The 14,881-nt window shown below is 36.4% G+C and overlaps 1 protein-coding gene across 3 annotated transcripts in view; it reads left to right on the forward strand.

Moving 5' to 3' along the window:
* Positions 1 to 14,881, forward strand: part of LOC136254694 (uncharacterized) — an 86,496-nt gene that overhangs the window by 57,109 nt on the left and 14,506 nt on the right. For 2 of the 3 annotated variants that reach the window (XM_066047422.1, XM_066047424.1), the window contains exons 11-13: positions 10,033 to 10,273; positions 10,437 to 10,540; positions 12,190 to 12,288. In XM_066047422.1, coding sequence (XP_065903494.1) covers positions 10,033 to 10,273; positions 10,437 to 10,540; positions 12,190 to 12,288 — 444 coding nt within the window. The remainder of the gene's footprint in view (positions 1 to 10,032; positions 10,274 to 10,436; positions 10,541 to 12,189; positions 12,289 to 14,881) is intronic. The other variant, XM_066047423.1, reaches the window with a different exon arrangement.

Here is a 14,881-nt window from a genome sequence, read left to right on the forward strand (position 1 = left end):
TTGTAGCTGAGTTCTCTACAGGGTGATTTGTTTGCAGCTGAACTCTACATGGTAGTTTCTTTGTAGCTCTACAATGTGACTTCTTCTAGCTGAACTCTCTACAAGGTGACTTGTTTCTAGCTGATCTCTCTACAGCGTGACTTGTTTCTAGCTGAACTCTCTACAGGTGATTTGTTTGCAGCTGAACTCTCTACATGGTTTATTTCTTTGTAACTGAACTCCCTGCAAGGTGACTTCTTCTAGCTGATCTCTCTACAGGGAGATTTGTTTGTAGCTTAACTCTCTACAGGTGATTTGTTTGCAGCTGAGCTCTCTACATGATGGTTTCTTTGTAGCTGAACTCTCTACAAGGAAATTTCTTCTAGCTGATCTCTCTACAGGCCGATTTGTTTGTAGCTGAACTCTCTACATGATGGTTTCTTTGTAGCTGAACTCTCTACAAGGTGATTTCTTCTATAGCTGATCTTTCTACAGGGTGATTTGTTTGTAGTTGAACTCTCTACATGATAGTTTCTTTGTAGCTGAACTCTCTACAAGGTGATTTCTTCTATAGCTGATCTTTCTACAGGGTGATTTGTTTGTACCTGAACTATCTACAAGGTAACTTCTTCTAGCTGATCTTTCTACAAGGTGATTTGTTTGTAGCTGAACTCTCTACAAGGTAACTTCTTCTAGCTGATCTCTCTACAGGACAATTTGTTTGTACCTGAACTCTCACATGATTGTTTCTTTGAAGCTGAACTCTCTACAAGGTGATTTCTTCTAGCTGATCTTTCTACAGGGTGATTTGTTTGTAGCAGAACTCTCTACAAGGAAACTTCTTTTAGCTGATCTCTCTACAGGGAGATTTGTTTGTAGCTGAACTCTCTATACATGATTTTTTTGCGGCTGAATTCTCTACATGATGGTTTCTTTGTAGCTGAACTCTCTACAAGGTAACTTCTTCTAGCTGATCTCTTTACAGGGTGAATTGTTTGTAGCTGAACGATCTACAAGGTAACTTCTTCTAGCTGATCTCTCGACAGAATGATTTGTTTGTAGCTGAACTATTTACAAGGTAACTTCTTCTAGCTGATCTCTCTACAGGGTGATTTGTTTGTAGCTGAATTCTGTATAGGTGATTTGTTTGCAGCTGAGCTCTTTACAGAATGGTTTCTTTGTATCTGAACTCTCTACAAGGTAACTTCTTCTAGCGGATGTATCTACAGGGTCACTAGTTTGTAGCTGAATTCTCTACATGGTGGTTTCTTTGTAACTGAACTATCTACAAGGTGACATCTTCTAGCTGATCTTTCAACAGGGTGATTTGTTTGTAACTGAACTCTCTACAAGAAAACTTCTTCTAACTGATGTCTGAACAGGGTGAATTGTTTGTAGCTGAACTCTCTACAGGGTGATTTGTTTGTAGCTGATCTCTATACAGGTTACTTATTTCTAACTGATCTCTTGAATTCTGTTCAGGGTGACTGCTCTATTAGGATGACTGCTCTATTAGAGTATCTCGATCTTGCACTTGCTACACCAAGTTGGATTTCGTGTTATAACTCCGTGGCTTTAAGTCTGATTCTTCTACACCATTGAAGAGCCTTTCTAAGATGATAACTCCATCTGTACAGCGATTTTCAAAGCATTACCCCAAGTGGTTTATCTGGTAGGCGTGGCAAGCATAATTACATAACCAAGTAATAATAATAATAATAAGTGACGTCATAAATAATTAATTAATTAAATAAATAATTAATTAATTAATGTACAGCGAAACTACTTAGCACACACACAAATGCTCACCGGGATTGTGTTAAACGGTAGTAAAACAGGAAAAATAAAAAGGGATTTTTTCTTCCGTGCCTTCGTTATTGAATACAGTTTTCCATATAATGCCATCCTTTTTGCCTGACAACCAGTAACTCGTTAGTTACCACTCATAAAACCTATTTGCGTGCCCAGAAACTAGTAAGGCCGGTTTGTAGCTCATAGCAACCAATTCAAATGCGCTGCGCCGCCTACGCGTTAAACCAGGCGCTTGACTCCTTGTCTCCTATGAGGGAAAGCACTATTATTGGTGGAAGCAACGATGTTTTCTTACTTGGAAGTTAGTTCTATGTAATGTACTCCAACTATTACTTTACTGCAAGTAGTTTTTAGGGTATTCCATTTGAGTATTAAAATGCACAAAAGCATTAGAATACACTTACGAGATTTTAGCCAATAGTCAGTAGGGGAAAAGTCTTATTATTGGACCAAATTTACAAGTTTGTACTACTGTCAAATCACTGATACTACGCTGTGTGGTCTGTTATTTAGTGACTAGTCCATAAGTGGAGACTTACTATTTGTAGCTACTGTACAAGCATTGTTTAGCTATTAAAAAGGTAGCAAAACAAAATTTTTATGATAAAAGACTCTGTTTACTGTGCTCAGGATCGAGTAAGGGGCACCAAGAATAGTTTTTCATATAGAGCAGTCGTTCTTATAAGACTTGTTTGTGTTTCATGTGTATGCAGCTTCTGTAGACATATCAGTACTGTGCATGTTGTACACTAATGATGCAGACACATATGTCATAAGATAAATAATATACTTTGAACATTTGCTTTTACCATATATGCTTGCAGCACTAGATGTGCGACTGCTGGTCAAGACAAATCTATTGTAGATAGCATGGCTTATAGCTACTATAGCATTCAAACCAATATTGTTAACACTGAGAAATAATGACTACAATAGCAGTGCAAATGTAGATGTAATGAGCTATTCAATTTGTGGATGGTAACAGTGTTAGTGGAGTTTGTACTAAGATTCTGTCTTATAGCAGTGCTGCCTGTTCATGTCCCAAAACAAACCCAAAGATTCACTCGCAAACAACTATAAACTTGTTGCTAACTACTCGCATAACAATAGTCTATATATCGCATACATACAGTATGCTATAGGATACTAATATAATTATGTTCTAGTTAAATGTCTGTTGTTACATATCGCTTGTAATGTATGTCTGTGTACAGTACGTATGTATGATGACTTACGATATGTGACCGTCTCAGCGAATACCTGTCTAGTTTGCAAAAGCATGAGTATTTAGAAAATAGAAATTTTAAAATAATCTGTAAAATTACACATGCTACAAGAAAAAAATATGCAAGTTTTTATCGGGCCAGTACTCAAAGAAGGAAGATTCAAATCAATTAAACTATGCACCATCTTTGTTTTAGAATCTTCCAATGGTTTGTGTGTCACGTGAGTTTGTTTACAGAGCAGTAGACATAAACAAAGTTATTGCTGTTTTTTTTTTTTAACAAAACCACCTTCATACCCTTATGCACAGGTGAATGCAAGGCAAAAACTATACCTTAGTTGGTCTGCCAATCCATGGTGAACATTGTAAGCCAAATTTCAACTTTGTAGACTAATCCAAATGGAAGTTACAGGGTATGACTGCGAATGCAAGCGCCTGTAGTTTATTTTTAGTTTAGTCACCGTACAAATTGATTTCCTTGTTCTTCCTACTTTCTAGCACTGTAATTCCAAAACTACTCACCACAGAAGGCTGAAACTTTGGTGAACCATTTCTTGGACAATGCAGATAATGCTGAGAAATAAAAAAAAAATATTTGGAGATTGTGCGAACTAGACAGGTTTTCACTGAGATGGTCACATATGTGATTACTGTATGTACATTCAGTAAAATTAAGTAGTGGATATCATTCAGTCTTTCTTTACTAATGTTACTCTGTGTTGTGTTGGCCGGTCCATCTGTAATGCTATAATTTTTATAGCGTACTGTAGTATTGTTACTAGGTTTTACTGAGAACAAAGCAGATGGGGTTGATAATGGTCCTATTCAGTGTCATACATGGTATTGGGGACATTAGCTTTATATAAGTTGACCATATAATATTATTAATTGTGTACACCGAGCACAGAGTTGACGCTTGTTTTCTGTGTAATAGTGTTGTGAACCGGTATGGAAAAACTGATTAACTGGTATTGTCTTTTGCCCACTTACTTGGTAGACTTCTGCTGACAAGTGATAATGTCATAGCATAACCTCAAAGCGTGTGTAAATGCTGTGTAACAACAAAATAATATTTAGGCAATTTGCAGTTGTCAATTTGGCAAAATACACACTATTTAATTTTTATTAAATTTACTGGTAAATTGGCTCTACACTGTTGCAGATGTTGTAGGCTGACAGAAGGATGAATTTGTATCCTGAATGTTTGTTGTGCTGAAATGTCTGCCTTGTAGATTTAGTGTTCAGTCACAGTGAGCTGTCCACTGATCCCTTTCATAGGGTTAGATCATCCGATGCGCAATCAAATATCTGGATTGGATCATGTGTGCGATGGATCAATTAGTTCACGTTGAAGTGTTTTAACTTAGTCCTGCTATATACAATCTATTTTTTGTGAGCCACACCCACTTATCGTTATCATGTACAGGGTGTGTATCTCGAAGTAATACAGTAAACCTTTGATTTCTTTAGGATGTCATATCAAGTTACACATACAGTGTTGACAATGTCATCAGTGGACTGCTTATTGCAAACTACAAGGGTTATTGAAACTTAATGCTGAGTAGATACCTGACCAACTAACACATTAAAAGTGACTATAGGTATTGCATCATCGCTTCGAGATATGCATATGCACAGGTTATATACTGAAGTAGGATACTCTCCTCTCTTTATATATTATGAACTCTTGCTAGTGGCCATGGGCTTGGCTCCATGTAAGCTCACAGACAGTATCAAACATAAGATTCATGCAGACTGTAATACTCTAATTGATAAATGAATACAAGCAGCGTCTTATAATTAGAGTGAATTTGTTAGTTTGTGCGTAAAATCACTGATACAAGCAGTTTTTCTTATAAATATTACTTGTTCGTGTTTCATGTATACAGCTTTCCTAGACATATCAGTACTGTCCATTTGGTACATATAGGCACACATGTCAGAGAATGATAGTATAGCTTTGAGCATCTTATTTAAAGATCACTTTCACCATACCTTGCAGCAGTTTGAATGTGTGACTACTGGTTAAGACCAATCTATTGTAGATACACTTTTCTGTACACTTCGTAGAATGAAATTAATTTGTGTATGAACATGGCTTATAGCTACCATAGCAAATAAACCTATCACTTTACAATTATATTGGAGTACTGATGGCTACAATAGCAGTGCTAATGTAAATGTATTGAGCTAGTCATTTTGGGAGTGGGTAGCCATGTTGGTAGTGTGCATACTAAGATTCTATCATATAAACTATTGGCATATAGCTTATAATGTATGTGGACAGTATAGATCCTCGCTAACCCAAACTCCTGTAATCTAATCCCAACAGTAGAAATGACTGTTCTATTAGGGTATTTTGAGAACAAGTGTTTGTTCTATTACAGTATTTGAATAGGGTTCTGTATATGTGACCGAATTTTACAAAACAAGGCTTCCACACACATCCACTTTTATGACTTTGAAGTACCATAACGTGATGTAGCAGTAAGCCATTAGTCTCAAAGTTTGACCTGGTATTGTACTATGCTATGGAAGGACTATGTGAAAAGTTGAAGCCAATAGCTTGCTGAGTAGTCAAATTACAGCTGGTTAAAGTCAGAAAATTGGATGTGTGTGGAAGCCTTGCTTTGTCAAATTCGGTCACATGCATATAGTTTATAATCTGAACAATTTTACTACTTTTATCAACTTAAGAACAGTGCTGTTCAGATTATTGAGGATCCACTGTTTAATAAATTGCTATAATATCCATTATTAGCTTACAATGTGCGACTGTTGTGTGCACATATGATAAAATTAAGTGATGGATAACTCCCAATCTTTTTATGATAGTTTTTCTCTGTGTTGGTTGATCCATCTGTTTCCCTATAATTTTGATAACATACTTTAACATTGTTACGAAGTTGTACTGAGCTTTCAGTGTCTTTGTATTGGTACTGGTGACATCAACTTTATAATATTACCATGTATTTTGTGTATGTACACTGTGCACATGGCTTTCCCCTTGTTATCTGTACAGTGGTCCTTCTATTATTTAAATTCATTAAATAATGGGAAGTTAAAACCGATTGATTTATACACAGAATTCCATTGAAATACTCTAATAGAACATACAGTGTACACTCTGAAACAAAATACTCTAATAGAACAGTCACTTCTGTTTGAATAACAAAACATTTGGGTATCGATGGCCGAACATTAAAGGGACCACTGCACTGATGTGCAACCTATTAGAGTATTTTCCATTACATGAACATTCTATTAGAGCATTTGTATGTTTTATTAGAGTAGTTGAACATAACTCTATATAAACAAATGGGCTTCATTTATTTGAACAAATTCACTTAACTGGAAGCTTTTAATGTTGAACTGAAACAGATGTTCGGATAATGGAGGTCCTACAATACTTATTATACATCACAGTTAGACAAAGCAAATACAAGTTGTTTTATATGTTAACAAACTTACTTGGTTATGTGTGACCCGGTCCTAGTAATAATAATAATAATAATAAAATAAAATAATAAAAATTAGCTAATCTCGATTGCGTAATTGTTACACACTGTTGATTTTTTCGCTGTATCTTCCTGGTTTTTAGCTCGATTTCTTTCAAACCACAATAGGTTTTAGGTTCAATAGTTAACCTATTCACCCACCGATTTTCAGCTTCTTCCCATACGCGGTTTACCCTGTAGGCGTGACAACATATTGGTGTTATTTTTCGTGCATAATCGCTCATAACTCTTTGCCTGTTTATGGTATTCCAGCCAAAGTTGGTACCGAGATGCGCATTTATACCCCCCTTCTGTGTGCCAAATTTCAAGGCAATCGGATAACGCGTTCGCGTTTTATAGCAGTTTTTGTAAGTGTGCGAAAAGAGGAAGAAAAATAAGAAGAAAAAAAACGAAGAAACTAAGCCAATTTTTGAAGTCGCATATCTCAGGAATGCCTGAAGCGATTTCGCTCAAATTTGGAATGTGGAGTACTGAAGTTGGAGGAAATCTACACAGCAAAATTTGTCTTGTTTCATCAAGGCAGCACAGAGCTACGGAGGTGCGAAAATTGCGTTTTGTTTCTTCCTGTCAATATACTCACGGGGTTGCGCCGGCTTCTTGGGCCGCACGACACACTACCGTGTGTCTTGATATGCATGCAGCATGAGTCTGACATTTGAAACTGATAGCTATATAACTAATTTAATGCGATGAAATCACAACTCAGTGAATAGCTAGGTAGGCACTAAACTATATGCTTACCTTATCATGCATGCTATGCTGCAGTGTTCAAATATTCATTCAATTATGTATGCTTCCATGCAAAGCTATTTATATTTCATATTTGTTAGCTTCATAAAGCGTTTAACTAATAAATCAGTAAGCATCTGAGTGCACTATTAGGATGACTGTTGTATTAGAGTGTTTCGATCTTTTCCATAACCGATTGTCACAGGAAGGATTTAACAGAATCATGTTGTAAAATATTCTATTGGCATTATATCACAATGCTTGCATGATGCTTTAGGCATCTATCATTCCCAAAAACACGCCAGCATAATTGGCCAGTGCCTATAAGCGACTCGGATATATATATATTTAAAATTAATGCTGAAAAAGTAGCCAGGCTATGGTCTGACTGGCCAGACCGCTTCCTCCGGCCCTGGTAATGCTCAATCCTATTATTCTGCTGAACAGGCAGGGAGTCTGGGAGTATGCTCCCTGAGGAAAGTGTAAGTACTACAACTTTTTAGTTTTAATTGCTTCATCAAGTATAAAAATTCAGTCAAAAGGTGATGGTCGAGGCTCTGGTCTTATACACTGGTTGCATCCATACTGCACTGTGACGCCCTTGAGGAATTAGTACCAGCATTGTCCATGGCAATGCTATTCCATCTCCCCGAGTCTTGATGATTGAGTGCCCCATTCCTTTCTCTGCTGTTCCAATCCTGAAGCTGTGAACACAGTACAAAAAAACGGTTGTAATATTATGATAATAACAATTAAGAGTCCGTAATGTACTCTTATTAAGGACTCTTGATAATATGTGGCTGTATATATAGCAACTGTGAACTAATTAGGAACTTGGAAGTTTACTTTTGAGCATAAGGTGTCTGAAGCATTTACCATGCACAGATATGGGGTATTCAAACAGTAATTGTCACATGTAGTAAAGATAGATTTACTTTAATAGAACAGTCATACTACACTGTAAAGTCATACTTCTGAACGGTATTATGAAACAGTCATTAGTATGTATGGCTTTTTATAACACTGTCATACAAGATGACAGGTGCATCTTTGACTCTCCAAGATAATATTCTGCATTAATTTTAATTGCTCATTTTCAAATATCATCTAAAAGTTACCTTTTTTACCAATTTGTAGAGTCTATCACTGACAAAAATGAGTGATATCCATCCCAAAAACACCTTCGCTGTAAAAAAAGGCGTGTCCAAGGAACTACCAGTAAAAAAGGCGGCCAAATTACCAGCCAATTATAGAATTAAAAGAAATTACTTAAGGATGCAGCAAGAGTGAATATAGAACACAGCTGAATGATAAAGGTTCATGTTTAAATTTTAAATTAGTTGCATAATAATCAACATTCATTCTTGGCCGCTTCAGATATCAGTTGTTCAGTTGCCAGGTACTTTCATGTATAATTGTACATGCATCTGCTTTACAGCCAGGTGTTGTTACATGGATTAAAACTTTAGTAATTGTACTTAGTTGTATTCTTGGCCGCTCCAGATATCAGCTCTTTAAGTTACCAGTCACTTTTCTGAGTGGTTTTTTACATAGGGTTCCAGGTACTGGTAGTTTCTTGGACGTGCCTTTTTTACAGCGAAGGTGTTTTGGGGATGGATTTTATGTAACAGTAAGCAAGATGACCTCACCCCTTATTGGTATAGCTAACTGCACACCCTTTGATTGATTTGCGATACTCTAATACAACAGTCACTACTCTAATACAGCAGTTGTGTGTGATATTCTAAAAATAGAACAGTCACAAGATACAACATAGCTAGCTATACTACAACAAAAAAAACTAAACAAAGTTGCATTTTAAAACAATTATGTTAATTTAAAAATGAAGTAGGGATCCATTCAATACAAAATAGTAAAAAAGAGATGAATGATGATATTACAACATAGTTGGTAGGAAGTTCCTACTTTGGCATTAAACAAAATAATTCTTATATATAGCTAATGTGCCAAAGTTGGCACTTTCCCACCGCACTATGCTGTAACACCATCATTCATCTCTTTTTTCACTACTTTTTATTGCATAGATGCCTACTTCATTTTTAAATTAAAATATTTAACTAGTTAACTCCACTTTTCTAGAATATGTTGATCTCCATAATATCCAAATTGCATTGATTAGTATGCTCTAAAATTGCTTTAAAATGTCACAATAAGTTAACTTTAACAGAGATCAATTTGATAGCAATGTGAGTTGCATATTGATGACAGGTTGCCTTCTTGAATAATGATATTACAGTATTTGTCCTATCATCTATGAACTGTATATTGTAGTTGCTTTAATACAGTTATGATCTAGTTAATGTCAATCAGAGACTTGCTCATAACTTGTATAGTTTCACTCAGTGATAGTAATTACTACTTTACTGTTCTGTCAAAGGCGGCTCCAGGATGTTTTGGTGACTGGTATCTGATTAAGAGCATAGCTAAACATTTGGTTAAGACCACAAAAAGGTAACTGCCTGCTGAGAATAACTGCCCTCCACCAACTATGTATATATTAATATCACTGATTAAGTACATAAAAATCCTTATTTACAGCTACATAGCTTGCTACACTGATGCTCTGAATACTGTGACTGCTTTATTAGAGTGATTTACTGCTCTATTTGAGTATCTTGATCTGAACAAGACCGATTTCCGGAAGCCTCAGAAACTCCCCTGGAGCCATCCCTCTTGTTTTTGCATACAGCACCTTTATTGCAGTTGATACAGTATATACCGATATCACAGAATTTATTCTTGCTATAGAATCTACTACTGACATGAGCTCCATTTCTACCACAGTAGCATCCTCCTCTACTGCTCCCACAGTATCCATTACTGTTACTGCAACGTCTACTACTGATTCATCGGCTAATTCTGATGGAGGAAATGTAATTGTTGTCATCATTGTCACATTCATTGGGACAGGAACATTTGTACTTATCACTGTAGTGGTAGTTTTATGTATTGTTAAAAAAGTACGTAGACGAGATGATGTGAATGACAAGTAAGTTAATGCTAATCACTGTAAGTAATTTATCAGTCAATGCATGTTAAAGATTGGTTTTTAACAATATCACAATGGCTTTTGGTATTCTTAACAATATTTTGCTAATACTTCAGTTTGCATGGAAGAAGACTTGCACTTCTTTGACACAATCATTTCATAGGTTAGTGGTACTAATGAACCATTTAAAGACAAATCCTCATTATGATGAATCAATGCAAGATCAACAGGAGGCTCATGAAGAAAAAGTTGACATTAATTATGATGGTAAGTAATACATTATTGGTTTACTGCTTAAACCAGTAAGCACCATATGTAAGTAACCACATTACAGTAAAGTTTCATGCAAAACTAAGACTGCAGACCTTCAACAGACTGTATTAAACACCCAGAAAGTCAGTTTTCTTACAGGGAGACTTTTAATGTACCTGCAGTCCCTAGTGAGTGAGTAGCTATAATTCAGGGGCTAAAAAAAGGGGCTAGTTGTGGCCAAAAAGCTAGTTGTAAATGACTTTTGGCTAGTTGTAAATGGTGATTTGGCTAGTTGTAAAAGTCAGACTAAATAGCAAGCTGCACCACAGAAAAGAATAAAGTCAAAAATTACATACATGTGCTGTGCATGTATACAGGGATTTGACTAAAAGTGCCTCAAGATCCAGTCTTGAGATTGCCATTTTCAAAAATTTTCCACTATTGGTCCACTAAAATTGCAACTTAGAGATACGCATGGTCATTTTCACAGTCCACTATTGATAAATGTTTTGATCTGAAAAATTGGCTTGTACATCACTGTAAGTTTGTTTGCTATTTCCTAGTTCCAGGTCATTTCAAATTGCTTCCAGATTGAATCTTGCCACAATTGTGTTTCAACTAGGTAAATATGCTCTCTCATACCCGCTGAAATCTTTTCAATCATTCCCTTCACTGACATTTTGTGACAATATAGAACACAAAATACATGTAATTCAAACACAAAGAAAATTTTATTTATAATACTACTACCCCCCCCCCCCCCCCCCCCCCGGTCTGAGGTTTGGGCTAGTTGTAAAAAATAGTTTTTTTTAGCCACTGAGCTATATTGCTGGGTGACTTGCATAGTTGCTGAACTCATGGCTGGGTGACTGAACTTTCTACAGGGAGACCTGTTGTGTACATAGCTGAACTCTCTACTGGTAATCAGGCGCGTAGGAAAATATTTAACTTATGGGTGCCCTACTTCTAATAAGATCAAGTTGATTTTCATCTCCAAAGAATTTCTAGTCACATTAAAAATGGTACTGAAGGGTGGAATCAGCAATTATGTTTAGAATAGAGATATTAACTGATAAACAGATAAATGATTGCTTATAATAGTGTTATTTTATTGGGGTATATGACTGTTCTATTAGAATATCTCAATCCTTTTGTAATGTATTCTATCATTTAATGCACTTGTACCACACCTTAATTAAGTCTATGGGTTCTGCAGATCAATGCAGATGGATCACTGACAAGTTGGAAAGTTAAGATCCTTATTGATTTTGATTCTGGTTAGAAATATTTATGGGTGCTTGTGCACCCATGCTTCCTACGCCCCTGGTAATGTAGCTGAACTCTCTATAGGGAAACATTTAATGTAGCTATACCAGTATTCTAGTTCATACACTTTTTGTACAATTATAGGATGATATAGCAAATGCACATACTGCCAGTATCTTGTTTAATCCTCTAACTCTGTACACACCGATTTGCAATTTAAGATTTAGCCATAAGAAAAAATCATGATAAGGAATATAGAGCTAAGTATAAATACCTGTTTGTTTTTTCCTGTTAATAATTTTGTATACACATTGGTGTAGTGTGCCAGCTTTATTGGCCATACAACACACCATCATGTGTCTTAATCTTTGTTAATACTAAGTGTTCTTTTCTTACAGCAGTAGTTATTGGAAGTATATTGCCAGACCTTGAGAGTAAACTTGGCACCTGTATGATCAGTGATAGTGACTTGCAGATTGGAGAGCCAATAGCTGAAGGTATATTCTTGTACATGTGCAACAGTCTTATTATAATAATCTGGCTTTTTCCTGTGTGCACGTAATGCAAATACTATTCATTAGAAATTGCACTAGCACTGTGATTGTATAAATGGGTAAAACATCAAGACTCATAGTAGTGAGCTATACAGGGGGCGGATGTAGGAATTATAAAGGGGGGGGGGGGGGGAGGGCTAACTCAAGGTACTAATCTCTTGGGTGGAGATGTGTGAAGCACACCTCCCAGCATGTGAAGCATGCTAGAACTGGGGGTCTGGGGGGCATGGATGCTAAAATACTGCAATTTGGAGACATTTCCACATAAAATTCATATATCTGCCTGTAGATATTTTATATACTGCTTTTAGATTATAGGTATGGCTCTCTGAAGCATTTTGTTAATGGAAAAGTTTAAGTAGGTACAGACAACCAAGCACATGATGCACCCTCTCACAATTGCACAACAATTTAGAATAATAATGTTGAAAGTGGAAAATTTTGAAATTTGAATGATACGAGATTGAATTAAGTATTGCCATACATAATAACTACACGAGTAAATAAATCAAGTCTTTAAACAGACCAGTGCACTTCACTGTATGTATAGGTGCAGACAGATTTGGAAAATTCTATAAAAGAACCAACTATATGCTTCCAGTGAATGTTCTATTAGAGTAGTGTTAGGTGACTGCTCTATTAGAGTATCTTGATCTTGTACACCTCCCATAATGATCCAGGTCCTTGTTGCATAAACTTTAACATAAATTCATGTTTATAAGGTGTGTTTATGAGTATTTGTATTATCAGTGATCATATAAAGTAAAGTCCTAAAAGTGAAGGGGGACACCCCCCTCCCCCAGATCTGCCTCTGTTATACCGGGGTTTTCAAGTCCATTGTCCTATGTATTTTGGTGCATGCGCTTAGCAGTGCAAAAGAAATCGCAGATTCAAGTGAGATCAGGTAACTGTGTGTGCCCTATTATGATGAATGAGTGTAAATGTGGTAAAACTATTACTCACTGTGTTGTTGTGACTCCTTTATCACCAGCGAATGGCCCTTTGGTTAGTAGGTTTTTAGTGCATGCGCAATTATAATAGGACAACGGACTTGAAAACCCCGGTACCAGCAAAAAAATGAAAAGCATATGCCTCCACTACTGTGAGTTCTTTACATGTAGCACCTGTGTTACAATCCCCACTGTAATTTCCATAAACAGTACTGGCCAAGTTATAAAATTGTATCTCATCCTTAAATTGTGATTATAAAGCCGTATAATTTTGCTCTCTATTAATTTTCTCAACCTCTCTTATTGATATTTAACGTATTACTACAGTGAAACCTCACTTAGTAGCCACTTTGTTAATAAGATCACCTCCTACCTCTAATACCTGGTTTATATACCCTGCAGATACACAGCAGTAGGTAGTCACACATGTGTTTATTTAAACAGAGTTAATGAAGAGAGATTATTTGCGCATGTTTTGTGTAGTAACAAATTGCAGCTAGCAAGCATTAGAAAGTATATACATAGGTATGTAGTAGGGCTGAGGGATACTACCATCTTAGTATCACGATCGATACTAAAGCCACTAGTCACGATACTAAATAGTTCACGATGCATACAAATAAGTCAATAAGGTAGTATCAAACTAGCCACTATCATCCTTATTTACAGTAACAGTTATTGTAACACATGCTTTAAGGCTATGTTATGGTGTTCACACCTCTCTGCTGGGGTAGCCAGGTTATAATGTACAAAAATTCTTAGCCTAGTGCTGCATAACAAATGGATTTTTAATGACAGTAATGTACAGGCATGGTATCACAATATATAGTTAATAACAAAATATCTAGTATGTAGCACACCTGTATCAAAATGCTAGCAGTAGATATTATTTGGAAAACATCATGAATGTATGAGCAGGAAAAATACTGCATGTATGGGTTATTCCAAATGTGTAACCAGCTAGAATAAAAGTCAATCCCCTCCCAAAGCCAACCCCTAGGACTAGGAGGCCATGTTGGAAATGAGTACATACAAACCAATTACATTACCATTGCTTATATGAGTGATAATAAAATAACAAATTTTATAAAGGAGTACTTTATGGTATGGGATTATTCTATCGGGGGAGAAAATGCACAGACGTTGAAGGGAATCTTGTGTGGTAGACTCGAGTCCAGTGTTTCCCCCTTTCCAAGAGTAGCTCTTCCATCCCAAGACTAGCTTGTTGTGTGATAGTGCAAGGTTTTATTAGGGTTGTAAGGAAGGCCTTAGAAATCCCTATGGCTTCAAAGTTGGGAACCCCAGGTATTTCGCCCCCAAGCCGCATGCAATTGGGTCATATCACTGGTCCTATTGCAAAATTGTATAGGAGAGCCATAGAACCCTGCACGCCTACCAAAACAACCGCCATCATTGTACGGTGGTTGACAAGTGAACAATATCAGCTTGAAACAAATGGCTGATTGCTGGTGATTCTATTATTTAACCACCAACATTAATGACATGTTGTCAAGTGTATCAACACAGCAATGCAGATAGCTTCAGTTGTGGGTATGCAGTTATAAAGCCAAAAAGTGAACTCATAA

The sequence above is a fragment of the Dysidea avara genome, chromosome 4, assembly GCF_963678975.1.
Source record: "Dysidea avara chromosome 4, odDysAvar1.4, whole genome shotgun sequence".
Taxonomy (NCBI): domain Eukaryota; kingdom Metazoa; phylum Porifera; class Demospongiae; order Dictyoceratida; family Dysideidae; genus Dysidea; species Dysidea avara.